The sequence below is a fragment of the Carassius gibelio genome, chromosome B16, assembly GCF_023724105.1.
Source record: "Carassius gibelio isolate Cgi1373 ecotype wild population from Czech Republic chromosome B16, carGib1.2-hapl.c, whole genome shotgun sequence".
NCBI classification, from domain to species: Eukaryota; Metazoa; Chordata; class Actinopteri; order Cypriniformes; family Cyprinidae; genus Carassius; species Carassius gibelio.
Genome location: NC_068411.1, coordinates 29,461,956 through 29,482,150, shown reverse-complemented (window position 1 = coordinate 29,482,150; position 20,195 = coordinate 29,461,956). Strand labels below are relative to the sequence as shown.

Below are 20,195 nucleotides of genomic sequence, written 5' to 3'. Positions count from 1 at the left end.
CATGCAGGTTTGGAACAAGTAAATAAAGGCGAAATATGAAACTATCCCTTTAAATCCATGAGGCGAAGCCCCGCCCACTCCTGCTTCCACACCGTCTTCTTACAGTGCAATGCAGTTCAAACTTCTTTTGTACGTCAAATCAAAATGAGCATTCGTATTTTTCTGATTATACATGGACTGAACAGAGGTTTATTTATGTTATACATTGATCTGAAGTGACTGATGGGATGTTTTGTCCAGGTAGAGCTCACCTGTATGGAGGATATTGAGTGATTTCGCACCTGTTCACCATCAGAGGAATATCCCTTCATCATCAAAATGAAAACTCTGACAGACCTACAGGTTTAGTGTGAGTTTGGCGAAATGCAGACGCTGTTTAGTTTGTTTTTTGTGCTTTTGGTCTTCATTACAGGTAAGTAAAATCAAATCTTTAAATATATATTAACTTTATGCTCAATTACAGACTCTAACATAATTTAAACTGAGTAAAAAGGTTTCATTTTTTACTACTACTACTACTACATATAATACTTCTATAATAGCATTGGTGTTCAAAAAATGAAAAGAATGCACACAATACATTTATTTGCATGTAAAATTACATGTAAAACCTTAAGATTCTTTAAAGGATCCTTAAAACACTAATTTTGGAGCATTTATTAAAATTTGTTAATGTTAGTTGATTAAAACTGTTACATAGAATACATGCAACTTTTGATATTAATAATGCATTAGTAAATGTTGAAATTCATGTTAACAAATATTAATAAATGCAGTATAAGTTCATGTTAATAAACAAAAACTTATTGTAAAATTTTATACATTTGTGTTTGAAGCCTTCTAGTTTATTTCCATTTCCATTCTAATATATTTTTAATAATATCTTAATATAGTTATTTAGGTATCATCAAGTTAATCTGTGTTTTGTTGAGAGCACTAAATGTTTTTGATATAACCAAAAAAATCACATTTGCATGTAGTGATTAAAGTAATTGAATGTAAATGTTGTTGATTTAAATCCTGCCAGGGTTGATCTGTAAAGTAAAGTGATCTCAAGCCATATTTAGAAAATAGAAAATCATAGATGCTCTTTGTGCATGTTTGCAACCGCCTTAAAATCACGTCAGAGAGTTTTGCATGATCAGTTATTGCTTGTTCCTCTCCTTTCGTAGGTAATGTATGTGATCTGAGCATCTCACCCAAGGGACCCGTATCCGTTGAAGCTCTTGTGGGCTCCGATGTGACCCTCAGTGTGTCTCACGCTGGTGTCCCTCATCCTGAGGTCATGTGGTTTAAGGGAAACCTTCTGGTTGCCAAATGGACCGTTGGTAACAGCTCACTTTCAGGTGTTGCTTCAGGCGTTTTAAAACCAGAACTCAATGGATCCCTCACCTTCATAAACGTGTCGCTTCGTTATAATGGTACATATACTGTGGAAATGAATAATATTGGGGAGGAAAAGGTCAGCGCTACTTTTAACCTCTTTGTTTATGGTGAGTATTAATAAGATTATATTTGAGAGCATCTGTACTTATCAGTAATTATTCCTGGTTGGCCAAAAAACTAAAATGTGGTAATAGTTAAAAAAGGTACCTGGCAACCTTGTCAGTTTTTAGTTAATTTAATTCTTGATTTATTTGTAAATTATTTCAATATTAAAAAGTGTCATTTTTAATATTTTTCTTATTAAATGTAAAAAAAAAAAAAAAAAAAACGTCTGATTTAACAATACAGTAAGTGATAAATGTAAAACTTACCATGTACCAGGGTTATTATATTTAACTAAAACTAAAATTAAAACTTAATACAAATATTGTTACTTTAAAATAAACTTTAACTGACTTTTTTATTTCAGCCATTTGCTAAGGCAATATTTCTTATTCTAATTTAGTTTAACAATGAACTTCACTAAAACTGAAATATAACTAAGCTTAATAGACTTATAGGAAAAAAAAACATGATTAGGACAAAACACAGAACAGAATATATTAATATAAACCAGATTCAAAATGTACAGTACATTTTTAAAGGTACTACAATAAAACTGGTATGTACATGAACTAATGATTTTATGTTGTTATGTTTCTTAATTATGAAGAGGAAGGCAATGCAATCAAACATTCATTATATATTTGTGAAGTGACTCAATTATTTTAATGCACTTATTTTGCTTTAAACACTGTTGATGTATAATTTGGCTATTGTTAATGACACATGCATAAAAGAGCTTTAATTAGTGTCTTTTAACATTTAGTTGTAAAAATGTTGTTCGAGCTGGTAAATGTGATTTATTAATTTCCATGTATCTCTGTTTGCTTGCATCTCTGTCTCAATAGATATCATCATGAATGTATCCCTGCACAGTGATCCAGGGGACGCCATTGAGGGTCAAGTGAGCTTTACCTTGTATTACAGCACAATGCAAGGGGAGGCCAAAGAGGTGCGCTGGTTCTTTAATGGACTCCAGTTAAGAAATGGATCTCATTATTCCATCAGCGGGAAGAACCTCACTATAAACCAGCCCAGCAGGAACCACACGGGCCGCTACGCTGTGTTACTAACCAACCCGTTCAGCTCTGAGACGCAACACTGGAACATCACAGTGCTGTGTGAGTATATAGCGATTTCGTGTAGTTCAGGCAAAAATGAAAATTTGCAAGTCGTCCAAGATTCAGATGAGTTTGTTTCTTCATGGGAACAGATTTGGAGAAATGCATTGCATCACTTGCTCACCATCGGATGCTCTGCAGTGAATGGGTGCCGTCAGAATGAGAGTCCAAACAGCTGATAAAAACATCAAAAGCAATCCACACCACTCAAGTTAACATCAGTTAAATCCATTGAGACGATTTAGCTTCAAAACATTGCTCACAGCTAAAATATGAGTCCATTATATTGTTTCTGAATCAGGAGAGAAATCTGCACAGATCAAGCACTGTTTACAAGCCATAACAGCTCTACATAAATGGTTTAGTGGATCTTGATATTACAGGAGATTTTCACTGGAGGAAATGTTATTCTGGAAAACCAACTCATATTTTGACCTGAAGCAACAGTTTGAAGTTAAAAACATCTTAATTATTGATTATTGTGGTGTTTTTATCAGCTGTTCAGACTCGCGTTCTGACGGCACCCATTCACTACAAAGGATCCGTTGGTTAACAAGTGATGGAGTGCTACATTTCTCCAAATCGGATGAAGAAACAAACTCGCCTACATCTTGGATGACCGTAGGGCGAGCACATTTCCAGCGGATTTTCATCTTTGCCTGAACTATTTCTTTAAGAGGCTTTCCCAACAGTAGCCCGTTTCATTTCCGACATCTTATTTTCCCTCTTGGGCTGCTCTTAGATGGACCTGATACGCCAGTTCTCAAGGTCAGTCCCACAAAAGCAGTCTTTGTTTCGGGCGAGTCTCCGTTCCTCTCCTGTCGGGCCGAGGGTGAACCGCCCCCCTCTGCCTCATGGTTTTTCAATGGCGAGTCCATTGCATCGTCTACAGCAGGAACAGTCAGTCTCCCCAATGTTAAGACGAGTCAAAGCGGCGTTTATACTTGTGTGATGATCAACACCAGAACTGAGGCGACACTTCAGAGAAACATCACTATAGTTGTCTATGGTAGGAGTTTGCAACTCAAATGTCCTTTTGTAAGCAAAATAAGGGAATACCAGCATGTTAGGATGTTGTGCATCATGTAAATATTCTTCTCCTGACTGTGTTTGTTAAAGCCGTGAGTCATTCAAGACTATGTGTATTTTTTAACAAAGTAAACAGGGTTTAAGGAAGCCAGTAGAGAGCTTTTATTTCTCTTCTTCTTTCCATCATGTCAGAGTCTCCCAGTGGTGGGCCGCTGTGTTCAGTGCAGGCTGTGAATGGAGGCGCAGCGCTGCAGTTCCTCTGTCTGTGGCCAGGTGGCGCTCCGGAAGCGCGAGTGTCGTTTCCCAGCCTGAGTGCCAATGCCAGTGGATACAGCAATTACAGTATGACTGTAAATGACATTCAGAGCTTAAACGGAAGAGAAATCATCTGTAAAGCCGAGCATCCTCTGATTCAGACACAATGCAGTGTCATTCCTCGTAAGTCATGCTCTGTTTCTTTCTGGCGTTTGAAATATTGATACTTAAGTTACAAATTAATTATATTTGGAATTGTGGAGTAATTTTATGGGGAATGTTATTTAGTGTACACTACCAGTCAAAAGATTTGTATTTTTCTTTTTATAAAGAATTCTCTTCTGCTCACCAAGGCTGTGTTTATTTGAATACAGCAAAAGCAGTAATAGTGTGAAATATTTTTACTATTTAAAATATGTGCTTTCTGTTTGAATATATTTTAAAATGCATTTTATTCCTGTGATGCGCAGCTGTATTTTCAGCATCATTCCTCCAGTCTTCAGTGTCACATGATCCTTCAGAAATCATTCTAATATACTGATTTGCTGCTCAAGAAACTTTATTATTAATAATATTATTATTATCCATATTTAAAACTGTTGAGTCAATTTTTTTCTGGAGTCTTTCATTTTTATTTTTATTTATTTTTTTAAGAAAAGTAATGATAAAGACATTTATAATGTTGCAGAATATTTATTTTTCAGATAAATGCTGTTCTTCTAAACTTTCTATTCATCAAAGAAGCCTGAAAAAAGTATACTACACTATTTTCAACATAGTAGTAATAATAATAAATGTCTGTTGAGCAGCAAATCAGAAAATTACTATTATTTTTGAAGGATCATGTGACTGGAGGAATGATGCTAACAATTCAGCTTTGAAATCACAGGAATTAATTACAATCTAAAATATATTCAAATAGAAAACAATTATTTTAAATAGTAAAACTATAAAATGTTTACTGTTTTCCTCTGTACTTTTGGTTCAAATAAATGCAGGCTTGCTGAGTAGAAGAGAATTCTAAAAAAAAAAAAAAAAAAAAAAATTCTTACTGTTCAAAAAAGTTTAAGTGGTAAGGTAAATAAACGGTATACTGTATTCTTAATACATTCAGAAAAAAAAAACATATATTTTAAGGAAGTTTCCAAGTTACATTTATTTGTTAGTTCAGAATTATTAACATTTCATATGTAGTTATGATGAATATTATTTGTAGAAATAGCTCTCATACATGGACTGTATTTTAACTGAAATGAGTGATTCAAATAGCGCATTAATAAACTGATTGGATTTCAATAATAGCAAGCATTTTTGGTTTAAGTGTGTTGCTAAACTACATGATACCCCAAATAAGCCTAAATATACATAGCAAAAAATACAAATTGTATAATAATTATAATCAACATTTATTTTACTCCGTCCACTTCGTAGGCCCAAACCTGCACAAATTCAACATAATTAAACAAATAAATAAATAAGGAAATAAAAGTCTTAATAAAACCAATGCAACTGTTTTCAATAAACATTTTAATGAGTCTGAATGGATTATACCTTGTTATTTGTATTTTATTTTCTTATTTTTATTCTTTCTTATGCATTGATTTATTATTTATATATTTATCCACCACTTTGAGTTGTTTTGTTCACATAGTGTTGCAATGCATTATGGGATCGCTTTATACACATTTTGCTTCAGATGAAAAGTGCTATTTGTGTTGTTGCTTATGTAGAGTGTTCCAAATTGTTCACTGCATTCATTTCAATTAGGATGCATTAGATTATCTCATTGCATTATGTTGCAGGTGGTCCAGTGGATTTTCTCCCAGTAATTTTAATCAGCACGAGTCAAGATGAACAGACATTGGTTGTGATTCACTGCTCTGCTAAAGCTACACCTCAAGCTCTTGTGCACTGGGTCAAGGATGGAAACCTCTTGCAAACTGGGCCCAAATACCAGATCAGTACAAACACAACTCAACTGTTCATTCATGATTTTAATGTCACTACAGACCTCGACACCTACACCTGCACAGCCATCAACCCTCTCGGCAATAAAACTGAGGACACTACTCTACTGGGTATGGATCCATTCTAGATTATCATTAGCAATAATGGGTTTTCGACCTTCCGAAAGTCTATACCACTGATAAACACACATACACACACAATGTATATTGATTTCTGAAGGCACAATTTGTCTGCCTGCACTACTATTTAAAAATTTGGGAGTTTTTTTTTTACTTTTTAAAGAAATTAATACTTTTTTTCAGCATGGATGCATTGTATTAATTAAAAGTCGTAGTTTCCTTAAAGCATTAAGCATTGCATCTGTTTTCAAATCAGCATATTATAATGATTTCTGAAGGATCATGTGACTCAGAAGACTCAGAATGATGCTAAAAAAAATTCAGCACTGCATCATGGGTATAGATTACATCTTACTATAGGCTATATATATATATATATATATATATATATATATATATATATATATATATATATATATATATATATATATATATATATATATATATATAGAAGATGCTTATTTTAGATTTTAATAATAATTCTCAATATTACAATTTTTTTATGTATAATCTTAATCAAATAAATGCAGTCTTGGTGGGCAGAAGAGACTTGGTTTGAAATAAAATAGTTTGAAAGTTAGTGCTGTAACAACAAACTGTTAGAAGAAAGGGATCATTGGGGTTCTATATAGAACCATAGGGTTCTTTACTCAACTCCAAAGAACCTTTTATGCTAAAAAGGTTCTATAATGACAAGAAAAAACCCTTTTGGCACAAAGGGTTCATATCTTGAATTTTGTGATCATTCACATGCATTCATAAATGAATTTGAATACACCGAATAATGCAGTGAAAGAACACACTCAAAATGCACACGCGCACTAGTATGACTTCATCATGTAACTTTACATTAGCCTAGATGCTTGCACTTTTTAGGCACAATTTGTTTAGTTTTTTAATATACTTGATACTGTTAAAAGGCACATCATTAAAACAAAAAGTTCACATTTCACACCTAAACAAGCGTGGAAAACGTAATTAAAACTAGCTACTAAATTAGTTAAAAATGCCTATCCATATACAGCTATGATTTGTGCCCCACTGCTCCGGGTTTGTGCTCACAGTGTGTGTGTGTGTGTGTGTGTGTGTGTGTGTGTTCACTGCTCTGTGTGTGTGCATTTCGGATGGGTTAAATGCAGAGCACAAATTCTGAGTATGGGTCACCATACTTGGCTGAATGTCACTTCACTTTGCGAACTCCAAACTGACTCAAATGATTCGCGAAACCGCTTTGAACTCCCGAACTGACTCAGATGATTCGCGAACCCGCTTTGAACTCCCGAACTGACTCAAATGATTCGCGAAACCGATTCGAACTCCCGAACTGATTCAAATGTTTGCGATCCCCAAACTGACTCAAATGATTTGCGATCCCGCTCCGAACTCCCGAACTGACTCAAATGATTCGCGATCCCGCTACGAACTCTCGAACTGACTCAAATGGTTCGCGAAACCGATTCGAACTCCCGAACTGATTCAAATGATTTGCTATCCCCAAACTGACTCAAATGATTCGCGATCCCGCTACAACTCCCAAACTGGAGTCAGATGACTCAAATGATTCACTATCCCACTACGAACTCCCGAACTTATTCAAATGATTCGCGATCCCCAAATTGACTCAAATGATTCGCGAACCCGCTTTGAACTCCCATACTGACTCAAATGATTTGCGATCCCACTACGAACTCCCGAACTGACTCAAATGACCTGGATCAGTAAGCTGCGTCTCGGGCCGATGACGTCACTTCCAGGGAGGCATGTTGTAGACGCCCCCGTCCCTTGACTCCACCCCCACGTCAAAACAGTGCCACAAAGAGAGAGTGCAGAAAAGTAAAGTGCAAAGGGAAAATGGTATTGCAAGCTCAAACTACACTGACACACAAAATAAAAGCAGCATTGCAAATAACTTAATAGATATTACCATGAAAAATATTAATTGCAAATTCATTGTTTTCTCGCTGTTTCATTTGTTTTGCAATTCTTAATTTTTGTTTGCAAAAAGCAAATGTATTTTCCTCAATACTTTAAATAAAATGTTTTAAATTTGTTTTTGTTGTTTTGTATATTTTAAACAAGGTAAATATTTCTGATTTATTATAATAAAACGTCACATACATGGATTTTTCTGGGCTAAACCCAGGATCTCCACTCACCCTAGAACCACCCCTGGTTCTGTTCATCCTATTAATGCACAGGGATTTTTATGTTTGTTTGTTTTTTAAAAAAGGCCCTCAAATCTCAAATTCGAGTGTTTTCCTGAGTAGTGATCGTACAGAAGTAACTCTAAAGTGGCACGTTCCTCTCACCTCCGTTATTACAGGTAAATGCTAATTATTAACATGCTGCTTGTGAATAATTACAAATAGTATCATATCAGTGCATAATAAAAGTGTCTTTGTATTTTGAAGGCTTTGATATCCAGATGAAGGGCCCAGAGCTCTCAATCCCATCTCATCCCAAACTCAGCATCGCATCAGACTTCCGCACCATCCAATCGAAGCCAGCCTCCACCAGAGCAACCGCCGTCTCAGGACTCGACCCAAAATCCACGTACTACATCAGAATCATCCCTAAAGCCGGCAGAACCGCAGGAGAACAGTCTGAGCAACATCGGATTGGACCAGGTGACGAGAACCACAAATAAGCTTTAAACGGCTCATACCATAAGGAATCAAACGTTTCTTGATCTTTTGAGAAAATAATGATCTTCAACAACTCTTTAGTCCAAAAGTACCATTGATTGAAAGTAAACAGTAAAAAGAAAATACATTAGCCCCAAAACAAAACTGAACCTTTTTGCTGATTTTCCATGTGAGCAGAAAATCAGGAAAAACAAAAACAAATAAATGCATTTATAAGGATCAGGAAAAACAGAATGATGCATATGTAATTAAGTAATGCATTGAGTAGTTCCTCTGGCTCAGTGGTAGATCATTGCATTAGCGATGCAAAAGCTTGTGGGTTCATTTCCCAGGGAGCACACAGTAAAAAAAAAAAAAGAATATCCTGAATGCACTGGAAGTCGCTTCGGATAAAAGTGTCTGCTAAATGCCTAAATGTAAATTTAATAAATGTAAGTAAATTATGTACACTACCGTTCAAACGTTTAGGATCAGTTTGATTTTTAATGTTTTTGAAATGCATTTCTTATGCTTCAGAATTACTAGAAAACAATTAGAAAACAGAAATATTAGGACAGTTTAAAATACATGTTTTGTTCATTTTAAAGTCTTCAGTGTCACATGATCTTCAGAAATCATTCTAATATGCTGATTTGCCGCTCAAGGAACATTTCTGATTATTATCAGTATTGAAAACAGGATTCTTTAATGAACAAAATTTAAAAGGACAGCATTTATTTGAAATAGAAATCTTGTCTTGTATCATAAATTCTCACATTTGAGCAATTTAATGTTTCCTTTCTAAACAGAAGTATTATTTCATTAAAATAAAACTGATCCATAATTCTGCCCTAATTAGTGTTCTTGAAGTCTTGTGAAGCTGGTTGTTGTTGATGTGTTTCAGCTGCTGGACTCAGTGGAGCTGCTATCGCTGGGATCGCTGCTGGAGTCCCCTGCGCTCTTCTCATCCTCCTCATTGTGCTGGCCTTCATCTACTGCGCAAGACGTGGTGAGTGATGCTTCATCCAGCCGTCTAAAGCTCAATTAGTAGAGCATAGTGCCTGCAACACCAGTGTCATGGGTTCAATTCAGTCTGGCTAAACATATTCCATGAATGCACTCAAAATGAAAATGCTGTCATCATTTAAGTTGTTCTAAACACACACAAAATATATTCTGAAGAATGATGGCCATCAGTATTTTTTTGCATACTGTGGAAGTCGATGGCTACCAGTAGCTGTTTTCTTTTTTTATTAACATTCTTCATTATATCTTCCTTTATGTTCAATGAAAGACAGAAAATCATGCAGGTTTGGAACGACATGAGAATGAGCAAATGCTTACAGAATTTTCTATTTGTTAAATAAATCATCTCCTAAATGCATAAATGCTGATCAGTTGATATCCAAGTAAATCAATCTCCAAAATCTACAGTTAGTCAATGCATAATGTTTTTAGATATCAAGTAAAATAAACTTTGAATTTCAGAATGATTCAATTGCAAAAAATTATTCCAACATGTTATTTAGGACCTTTATGCAAAGTGTTTATAAGCCATATGCATATTGCTTTTATAAATAGGACAATGATTCATAGCAGTGTACAATAAATATATCAATTTATTAAAATTAATATTCAGAATAATAATAATACAAAAAATACAGTATAACAGTGTAGTTATAAAAAAAATAGTAAAATTAATTAAATTAGTTGCATTTGTTTCTGGTAATAAATTAATAGCAGTTTGCTGCCTTCATAAAATAATAAATAAACTAATGTGTGGTCACCAGAGTTATTTTAGTAGAAATTAGTTAGATTTCATCTTCATATTATCTGCTTTCATTAACTTATATACATTATATATAAAACTATTATTATTTTTGTTTTTGTGTGCACGCGTGTGTGTTTTAATGCCTGTAAAAAGTTTTTATTATGTTTTGGTTAAATTGGTTTTAGTTATACTTAGCAACTAGCTGAAATAAAAGTTCTTATTTTAAATGTAAGAAATTGTTTTATTTTATTTTTAAGCAACAATTTTTATGTTTTTGTTTTTCAATATTAATCAATAATAACCCTGGCAGTCACCGACGTGTGTTGCATTTTGCCGTGGCTTCAAATGCAGCTTCTTCAATCTAATAAATGAGTGTTTTCCTCCTCAGATGGAGTCCCCAGGTATCCTGTATCGAGAGCAGTGGAGAAGGTAAAGGAGGCTGTTTATCTGTTACTGTGAGCTTGTTCTTCATGTTCTCTCAAGTGTCTTTCTCGTCTCTTCAGGCCGTCTTCTCTCAGTCTACCCTGAACCCTCATCGTCTGTTGAGAGCCAGACTGAAACCACCGCCGGAGTACAGACATCAGCAGGTACGTGCACTGACTCCGCTTCAGTGATGTGTGACATCCTTTTGTGTTTCCTGACTGTTCTTCCATGTGTTGCAGCCTGAACGATCGGCTCATCTGCCGTCTGTGAATTCAAGCGTGAGAATGGCCACCACTGTCTGACTCGGAGAGCCTGAGCTCACCAACATGTAACCTTTAACCTTATCCAGGACATTTGTTGACATGTTGCAGCCCAGACGCGAACCTGTGTCACCCACGTGAGCACCACAGTTACTCCAGCAACATTTAATCTGTTATTCTGTCCAAGTTTATTTTAAATTCACACGTGAGCACTGTATCAAAACTGTATCATTTATTTTAAAATAAGTTCTAATTTTGTTAAGAAATGAATACTTTTATTCGGCATTGATGCATTAAATTGGTCAAAATTGGCATTAATAATGTTCTAAAAGATTTCTATTTCTAGTTCTTTATGAACTTTCTTTTCTTTCTGAAAAAAAATGTATCAGTTTCCACAAAACTATGACGTAACACAACTGTTTTTCAACATTGATAATAATCAGAAATGTTTTTTTGAGCAGCAAATGAGCTTTTAAGAATGATTTCTGAAGATCATGTGACACTGAAGACTGGAGGAATGATGCTGAAAATACAACTTTGCAGCAAAGAAATAAATTACGTTATAGGCTATATTCAAATAGAAAACTGTTATTTAGGATTGTAATAATATTTCACAATTTTTCTGAATTTTTGATCAAATAAATGACTTGATATAATGTAATTTTTCTTAATAAATCAGTAGCCTCCTCTGGAGTTTCAGAGTCTGAGCAATGTGTTAAATTTTGCTCCGATTAAAAAGTCAGAGATCTCAAAATGAACTTGCACATTTCTTATCAAATGATCAAAAATCAAATAATATTCATGTACCTATTATAGATCTGTTCTTTTAATGAATGAAATGGACTTCATTTCTCTAATGGATTTTTTTTAAGGAAAGAAACAACATTTTAAATAATCCTCCTGGAATATAAAATATTTTTTCTGAACCTAATTTTAAACTTTTCTTCCATACAAACTTTTTTCCCTCTGAATGATCAGACAAAAATAATATGATGCACTGAAAACCAGAAGCACTTTTTAATTCAGAAATTGGTAGATTTAACAAATAATAACAAAGAAGCATCACGTAACATTGAATTATACATGCAATTTCGTTGCAAATAGACTGAAATAGAATTGTCTTGTAAAACATCCTCTGATCTTGGTTTTATATACCACTTCTAAAAATATTTTTCAAAATGTGGTCAATTCTACTAGAGGATTTCTGATCTTGCATTAATTTATTACTGCACAGCAGCCACATTAGTATTTTCTCATGCATAAAAACATTTACTAAAGCCGTTGAAAAACTCTCATCTATCACATCAAAATCAAAAGAGAGTCCTGGACATGTGATGTGAGTGAAAATGTGCACAAGCGACATCCTAATGTGTCCACTCATAGTGTGTCACCACATGCACGGCTGAATGAAAGTGTGCGCTTCAGCATGTTGCATTGACATCGCAGCAGTACTGCAAGCCTCTGCACATCACGGTTCCAGAACGGCCAGTACAACAACAAAAAGAGCCTTCCCCCTCCAAACCCCGAGCGCAGACCCGGCCGGCGTGCAGCGGTCACGTGGCTCCCACAGCATCAAGCTCAAGTGCATTTGTTCTGTGTAGCCTGTTTTAAAGGATTTTGCCTCCATCGACAGAAAAGCAGAGAGGATAACTTTTTGGAATTTGGCCTGTCGGGTCCTTTTGACGTTACACTCGCTGCAGGTCCCACTTTCTCTCTTTTCCCCTCTGGGAAGATCAATACTTAAGCAGGTTCCTTTCTCCTGAAGACCTCAGGTAAGGTTCCCTCGGACATCTCGGTCACTGATTAATTCACATTTGTGATGGTTTTCAGGATAAATGTGATCAGTTTCTAGTGAAAAGGCCCTTCAAACTGGCAAACCATATTTAAAGTCTTGAAATGTAATGGTTGAAAAGATGTAATCCTCTTTATTTTTTTTTGTGTATAGTGGTGAACAAAAGTCTCACTTTTTGTAAAAACTTTTATAAAACTAAATGCAAAATCTTTCATTAGAAATTACATATAAATTGGGATTGAAAATAAGTTTTAATCAAAAATAAAAATATCTAATCTTAAAAACTATTTTGTTTAATTTCTACTTTAATGAAAACTTTTTAAAAGTCTATACTGGAAGTGAAAATTACTTTATTATTAAAAGCAACATATTTAATTACAAACTATATTATTATCTAAATAAATAGAACTCCTAAAACTTAAGGAATGAAAGTGTTATCTTTAAAAATATATATTTTTAATTTTTGTTTTAATTTTTTTTTACTTTATTAAAAACCTTTAAGGTGTTGTGAGAATTTCACTTTTAATGAAAGTGTTTCTGAAGACAAAAACTTTTATTACAAATTATATTATGAGAAATTTAAATAATAATAAAAAAATAGCCTTTTGGCATTTACATATTTGTTCATTTATTCATTATTCTGTTCTGCTTTAATGAAAGGAGATGGATGCACACATGCATAAACTTATTGTTTTGTTTTTTATATAATATTTAAACTCCGTTTAAAAACTACATTTATTCGTATATGAAACAGTGTCCCAGGCAATGTTGTGCCATCATGCAGAATCATTATGTTGAAATGCATTTAACAAAGTCTGCAGAAGTTTAGAATGAGTGTTTATACAGATTTAATCTGCAGGATATTTAAGCATTAGTCATATAACAACAAGCAAAAATAACACGTATATCTTATATCTTATATATATATATATATATATATATATATATATATATATATATATATATATATATATCTTAGTAATATTATTCAACATTTTTTATACAGATTTTTCACATATTTAGACTGTTTGTGCTAGAGCGCCCTCTGTGGCAATACTGAGAATGCAACATGCTTGTGTCACATTATGAATTGCTCTTTTTCAAAAGCAACCATATATAATGAAGTTCGATGCATCTGCATTCAGGCTCTTATGTAGATGTCCTAATGATAGCTGTGCATTTCTCCAGGTATTACTGTAGTTTTGGTACACACTGTTTGTTGTCCCTGTGCTGTTTTGCATGAGTTTGTTGTCCAGCTCTATTACGTTACATGTTGTTTTGTGGCATTGCAGTTTGGCTTGCTAAATGGTGTTTGGTCCTTTATGTGAAGTAATGATGTCACATGTTCCGATGTATGAGTAACTGATGCTGCTTTGCTTGTGTAAACTGTGGTGTGGACTGTGAAAACATAGGAAAATTGCTAATGCATGTACAACCATGATGTTGGTCTGGCTTTGTGAGGAATGTGATCAATGCACACTACATTTGCTTTTTATAAAGGAAAATACAAAATAGTTAAATAATGTAAAACATTTCAAAGGTTCTGTTTAATTGAGCTATTGATATGACAGCTGTGCACAGCATATCCTTAAATTAATCCTTAAAATTAGATGTATGCATTCAACAAATGCTTTTATCCAAAGCAACTTATTGGATTCTGTATACAAATTTTTATTAGTTCATGCATTCCCTGCTAATCGAACACATGACCTTTATGTTGCTGTTTGAGCTACAAGAATGTTAAATATATATATATATATATACATATATATATATATACCTGTCTATGGAATACAAGGTCAATTATTGAAATGACATTAATTATAGTCTACAATTACAATTCACTTTAGAAATATTTTGATGATGTGTCATCACTGTTACATTTTAAATACTGAACATTCTACTAATGATGTCCGACTTTAATCTTACAAACTACAAATAAAATCTAAAGAAAATAAATACATGAAATATTTTACATTAAGAAAGCGCATTTTATATAGTTTTTTTATATTTTGGCATTGAGACAGTAAAGTATATTTATTAACCTAATATAACCTTCAAAACACGCTCACGCAGGTTGTCAGACTGAGGACATGCAACAGGAACAAGCACAATTGACAACAGCAGGCGACGAGCCTGTAACTTTGTTGTTGGGTTGATATATCAGTGCTTATATTCCTCTGGTCATAGAATTTTTTTTTTTTTAGATGGATGCTAATGCTTTTTATGTCGGGTTGAATCTGTGATATCTGACCCAGCTTCCATCCTATTGGTTAAATGAGCAGTGGGCGGAGTCACAAAGCCCAAAACTAAAATTGCGACGCGGAACACACATTAAAACGGAAGTACATTTCTGCGACTAAATAATAATTGTAAAAACTAATTGCAACTTTTTAATTGGGAGTTCTGACTAATTTTCTGACTCGCAATTGAATGTTATAAATAAAGTCGACATTATGTGAAATAAGGTCAGAAATGTTATAAACTCTCAATTATGATTTTATTCTTGCAATTACAAGTTTTTATCTTGCAGTTGTGACTTTCTTCTCATAATTGTGTGTTTGTGTGTGACAACATATCAGTGTCCCCATCCCAGAATTGTACTTTATAAAACAATTGTGTGAAAAGAGTCAGAACTGTGAGGAAAAAAATCTCACCTACCTTTTGTTATTTATTTATTTATTTCTTGTGGAGGAAATTGGCTTCCATACATTTCACAGTAGAAAAAAAACATGTAGTGTTGTTTTTTGGAGAAACGTGTAAACATGTTTACTAAATTTCTGATAGCATTATATAAAATATATTATGGTATATTTATGTTTTAATACAGTCCAAATTTTTTTACTTTCACCATCCACTGCACTAAAGTGGAAAAATGTTTTTACAGTTTTCTTCAAATCATTTTAAGAACGAGACATTTAAAGATTCTTTGTGCAGACAAAAATGGTTCTTTTGGAACTTCTGGTTTTATGAGTTCTTGACCTGTGTATATTGTGCATGATGAGCATCTCTGTGTGTGTGTTTGACTGTAATGTGTCTGTCAGTGCGTTTAGTTCCTCAGGATGTACAGCTTTATGGGAGGAGGCTTATTCTGTGCCATTGTGGGCAACATCCTCCTGGTGGTCTCCTTGGCGACAGACTACTGGATGCAGTACAGACTGTCTGGCAGCTTCGCTCACCAGGGCCTGTGGAGATACTGCATGTCTGGCAAGTGCTACACGCAGACCGACAGCATCGGTGAGTGAGTGCAAGATATTATTTACTGCACTGACTGTGTTCAGACATGTTTCCTTAACACACACGCTCTCTCATTAGTCTTACCCTAAATTCATGCACATAAACTGTGAAAAATTATTATCCAGTGTGTATATATATATATATATATATATATATATATATATATATATATATATATATATATATATATATATATATATATATATATATATATATATATATGTGTGTATGTATGTGTGTGTGTGTGTGTGTGTACTTTTCATGTTCATACTTTTCAGTTGGCCAAGATTTCTAAAAATCCTTTCTTTGTGTTGGTCTTAAGTAATATTCTAATTTTCTGAGATACTGAATTTGGTATTTTCCTTAGTTGTCAGTTATAATCATCAAAATTAAATGAAATAAACATTTGAAATATATCAGTCTGTGTGTAATGAATTAATGTAATATACAAGTTTCACTTTTTGATTGGAATTAGTGAAATAAATCAACTTTTTGATGATATTCTAATTATATGACCAGCGTGTGTGTCTGTGTGTGTGTGTGTGTGTGTGTATACAGCCTTGAAAATTTAAATTTTACAATACCCTGATATTTGGTAAATTGGTTATTTAAATGAATAAAAATCAATACCAAAGGCACCTAGTAAAAAGTGCCTTCAATGAAAACTCTTTCGATTTGACATCACAAAGGGCTTTATATTACACTGACCAAATTTATTGCATTTATTTAAATACAGTGCCCGAAAATGGCAAAACATGCAGAGAAATTTAAAAATAACAGACTTCCTGTTGTGTTTTGGACGTCATACCATGATACTTTTTTCAGATGTACATTTTCCCCACTTCTGGAGCATGTGCAAAGTTTCATTACATTTCAAGCATTTTAAGGACCTCAAAAATGGGATTAATTTATAGTGACAAAAAACTGAGCAATTCCAATAGTGTTGGGCCGTACTTACTTCCTCCTTCCAAAGATAAAGCCTGCAGTTTCCTCAAATTTGTGACGTTTAGTGCAAATCATTGTTAAAGTCCAAACATGTTTCTCCATCAGTCTGAGCTAAACTGTCCATGTTTCTTTGTTTCTCTTTAATTGCAGCTTACTGGAACGCGACCCGGGCCTTCATGATCCTCTCAGCGATGTCGTGTTTTGCGGGAATCATCGCAGGCATCCTCTCCTTCGCTCACTTCTCCGCCTTTGAGCGATTCAACCGTTCCTTCGCTGCAGGGATCATGTTTTTTATCTCCAGTAAGTCTTTTCTTTCCAGATGCTTTTACAGGTAGATAATGAACACAAGAAACCATCTGAACTTTTCATTTTTGTCTCCAGCGCTCTTTGTTTTGCTCGCTATGGCCATCTACACCGGGGTGACGGTCAACTTCCTCGGGAAGCGTTTCGGTGACTGGCGTTTCTCATGGTCCTACATTCTGGGCTGGGTGGCTCTGCTCATGACCTTTTTTGCAGGTCAGTACTGGTGGATTTCTTTTAGTTTGATCTCCAGCAAGTCTTGTACGTCTCATGGAAAGTGTGTTTTGTTTTTGCAGGTATATTTTACATGTGTGCCTACAGGATGCATGAATGCCGCAGAGTGGCCGCCCCTCGCTAAAACACAAGAGGACGTTTTCAAGAACTCAAGCAAACACTCAAGTGTCTAAACATGCATATGCAAGTGTTTGGTAGTATGATCTTACTTAAAAAAGCACCAGTGTAAATTGGTAGAGAGATAGAATATGTCACGTTCTGATTCTGCAGGTTTTCCCTCAGGATTTCTTTAGTCTCTATCCCAAAAGATGCACATTTAAGATTGAAATAAATCACACAATCCTGAATGAAACTGAATCATTGTTCATGCACCGATACAAAATCTCAAATAAAATCTCTGATTATTCTCTTCATTCGATGTCATTGTTTAATTATTGACTGACATTAATTAGTGAAGGAAGGTCAACATTTTGGCTGGTAATTTGACATTTCTATGACTATATTGAGGTTTTAACAGCAATTAAATTTCAAAATAACCTGATATTTTTAGGTTTTCATGATGGTGGAAAAAAGAAAAATTCCAAAATATTTAGAATCTGCAGAATATTGTAATTAAACACTTTCATTTTCACTGTTACTTAAAAAAAAAAATCTATATTTTTAAATAATATTGTTTTATTAATATTTTAATGTTTATGTTGTAGATTCATTTTAAAATTCCTTTCTGTATTATTCAGATTTTATTGACAAAATCCATAATTAAGCTATAGGAAAAAGTTTAATATTTATAATATTTTGGTGAAACTCTTCAGATTTTGGCTTTTAATTTGAGATTTCTATTGCTTTAAAATGTATCAAATATTATTAATGTCCATAAACTGATCAGGAAAAAACTCTCAACATTTGGCATTTCTGTTATATTTTACAGGCTTAAAAATAAAAATTGTAAAATTCCTTAGTATTTAGGTTTTCCATGATGGCGGAAATAAAAATAAATTCCAAAACCACCACAGGAAGTGGTTAAATATTCACAGTATTTTAATAAAACAGCAAATCAGACTACAGTTGTTTTAAATTGCAATAATATTTCAGATTTTTACTGTGTTTGGCGAGAATGAGAGACTTCTATTAAAAACATTTTAAAAAAATCGTAGCAACCCCAAACGGTGAGTATTTGAGTATTTAAAATAATTAAATTAATTAATAGATTTAGCAATTTGCATGAAGTCATATCTGATGTTCATTTTGCCACAGTCACAAGTTCAGTTTCACTCTCCTTGGTCTTCTTAGGTTTAATACACCACCTCTTAAGTAAAGAAACCGTTTTGCTTTCACGGAAAGTGTAAGAGGAGAGGTAAAACACAAATGGATCCAGACAGGTGTTGAGGGTGCTGGGCAGGAGCGTGTAGTATCTCCACCATGGGCTGTCGTTGCTGCTGAAACCCACCAGATGAGACATGTTGAAGGGTAAAAAACAGATTAAGAAGATGGTGAGCGTGCACAACGCCATGCCAATGGCCCGTTGCTTTTTCTCTCTACTAATATGAGGCCTGCTGTACAGGATGCAGATACAGCTGATATAGCAGAAGATACAAACTAAGAGCGGCAGCATGAATAGAACCACAAACATTTCGAGTCGAAATGGTAACAAGATCTTCTTTTGCTTCTCTGTGAAGTTTTCATAGCAGACTGTTTTGGGAAGGGTGGCATTGGGATCTGGCATGTGGACAGTGATGAATACGATGCTGCAATGGGCAGCGCTGACCAGCCAGACGATGACGCTTCCTGCTGCGGTGTAAAGCGGCTTACGCATCAGTCTGTATTTGAATGGAAACCCCAGCCCTAAGTAGCGGTCAATGGCTACAGCCATGAGCAACAGGGAGCTGGTGTAAATGGTGGTGAAAAACACAAAAGAGGCAATGGAGCACAGGGTCTGGGATAAATACCATTTCATTCCAATGGCGGCTTCGTACATCTTGAATGGCAGAAAGAGAAGGAAGACCAAGTCAGAAGCCGTCAGGTTGAAGAGCAGGATATCATTCGGACTGGGTTTGTCACCCAGTTTCTTAAAAAACGTGTAAATGCCCAGCAGATTGGCAGGAAGGCCGATCAGAAACGTCAGGATGTAGACGGATAAAATCACCCACTGGTTCGTCATTCTGCACGGGAATGAACTCTGGAAAATATCAAAATGAGATTTACCAAACAATGTATCCATTGTATTATTTATAGGACCATTTAGACAAAATGGTTATTTTATGGCATCGGGAAGCACCTTTATTTTTACGAGTGTGTGGGCTAGACTTTCGGTTAATTAGCCGCTATCATGAAATAACAACGTTCAGTAAATGATAAAACTGTTTGCAATATAAACCAGAGTGTTCATGATTAAGATAAAACATTAAAATAACACCAATTTGCAATATCAAGCAGCAAAAAAAGTGCTTTTGTATGGCTAAAAATAGCTGGAAGGGAATAAGACCGGAAGCAAGAAAAATTCGGAATGACCACACCCATAATTGATTTAGCCAACACTAACGAAACGCTATAGTGGTTTATAATTATAATAATAATAATAATAATTCTTTACATTTATATAGCGCTTTTCTAGACACTCAAAGCGCTTTAC

The 20,195-nt window shown here is 34.4% G+C and overlaps 3 protein-coding genes across 3 annotated transcripts; 2 read left to right on the top strand and 1 right to left on the bottom strand.

Moving 5' to 3' along the window:
• The first annotated feature begins 200 nt into the window (after window positions 1-200).
• vsig10l (V-set and immunoglobulin domain containing 10 like) lies at window positions 201-11,644 on the top strand. The gene is made up of 12 exons (XM_052577587.1): window positions 201-412; window positions 1,173-1,493; window positions 2,337-2,609; window positions 3,352-3,618; window positions 3,831-4,076; window positions 5,696-5,971; window positions 8,211-8,303; window positions 8,392-8,607; window positions 9,509-9,613; window positions 10,764-10,804; window positions 10,879-10,962; window positions 11,038-11,644. Exons 1-12 carry the CDS (start codon window positions 364-366, stop codon window positions 11,098-11,100), a joined length of 2,034 nt encoding a protein of 677 aa, XP_052433547.1. The 5' UTR covers window positions 201-363; the 3' UTR covers window positions 11,101-11,644.
• A 936-nt stretch (window positions 11,645-12,580) lies between these two features.
• lim2.5 (lens intrinsic membrane protein 2.5) lies at window positions 12,581-17,992 on the top strand. Its single transcript, XM_052577590.1, has 5 exons — window positions 12,581-12,830; window positions 15,895-16,087; window positions 17,183-17,332; window positions 17,414-17,548; window positions 17,629-17,992. Exons 2-5 carry the CDS (start codon window positions 15,913-15,915, stop codon window positions 17,688-17,690), a joined length of 522 nt encoding a protein of 173 aa, XP_052433550.1. The 5' UTR covers window positions 12,581-12,830; window positions 15,895-15,912; the 3' UTR covers window positions 17,691-17,992.
• A 732-nt stretch (window positions 17,993-18,724) lies between these two features.
• si:ch211-231m23.4 (free fatty acid receptor 2) lies at window positions 18,725-19,724 on the bottom strand. Its single transcript, XM_052577589.1, has one exon. It carries the CDS (start codon window positions 19,722-19,724, stop codon window positions 18,807-18,809), a length of 918 nt encoding a protein of 305 aa, XP_052433549.1. The 3' UTR covers window positions 18,725-18,806.
• Between the last annotated feature and the right edge of the window lie 471 nt (window positions 19,725-20,195).

Excerpts from the sequence above, each read along its gene's own strand:
- vsig10l (XM_052577587.1), top strand. The coding sequence starts at position 364 with ATGCAGACGCTGTTTAGTTTGTTTTTTGTGCTTTTGGTCTTCATTACA. Across the intron at positions 2,610-3,351 it reads CTGGAACATCACAGTGCTGT|ATGGACCTGATACGCCAGTT; the intron begins GTGAGTATATAG and ends GGCTGCTCTTAG. Across the intron at positions 4,077-5,695 it reads ACAATGCAGTGTCATTCCTC|GTGGTCCAGTGGATTTTCTC; the intron begins GTAAGTCATGCT and ends ATTATGTTGCAG.
- lim2.5 (XM_052577590.1), top strand. The coding sequence starts at position 15,913 with ATGTACAGCTTTATGGGAGGAGGCTTATTCTGTGCCATTGTGGGCAAC. Across the intron at positions 16,088-17,182 it reads CACGCAGACCGACAGCATCG|CTTACTGGAACGCGACCCGG; the intron begins GTGAGTGAGTGC and ends CTTTAATTGCAG. Across the intron at positions 17,549-17,628 it reads GCTCATGACCTTTTTTGCAG|GTATATTTTACATGTGTGCC; the intron begins GTCAGTACTGGT and ends TTGTTTTTGCAG.
- si:ch211-231m23.4 (XM_052577589.1), bottom strand. The coding sequence starts at position 19,724 with ATGACGAACCAGTGGGTGATTTTATCCGTCTACATCCTGACGTTTCTG.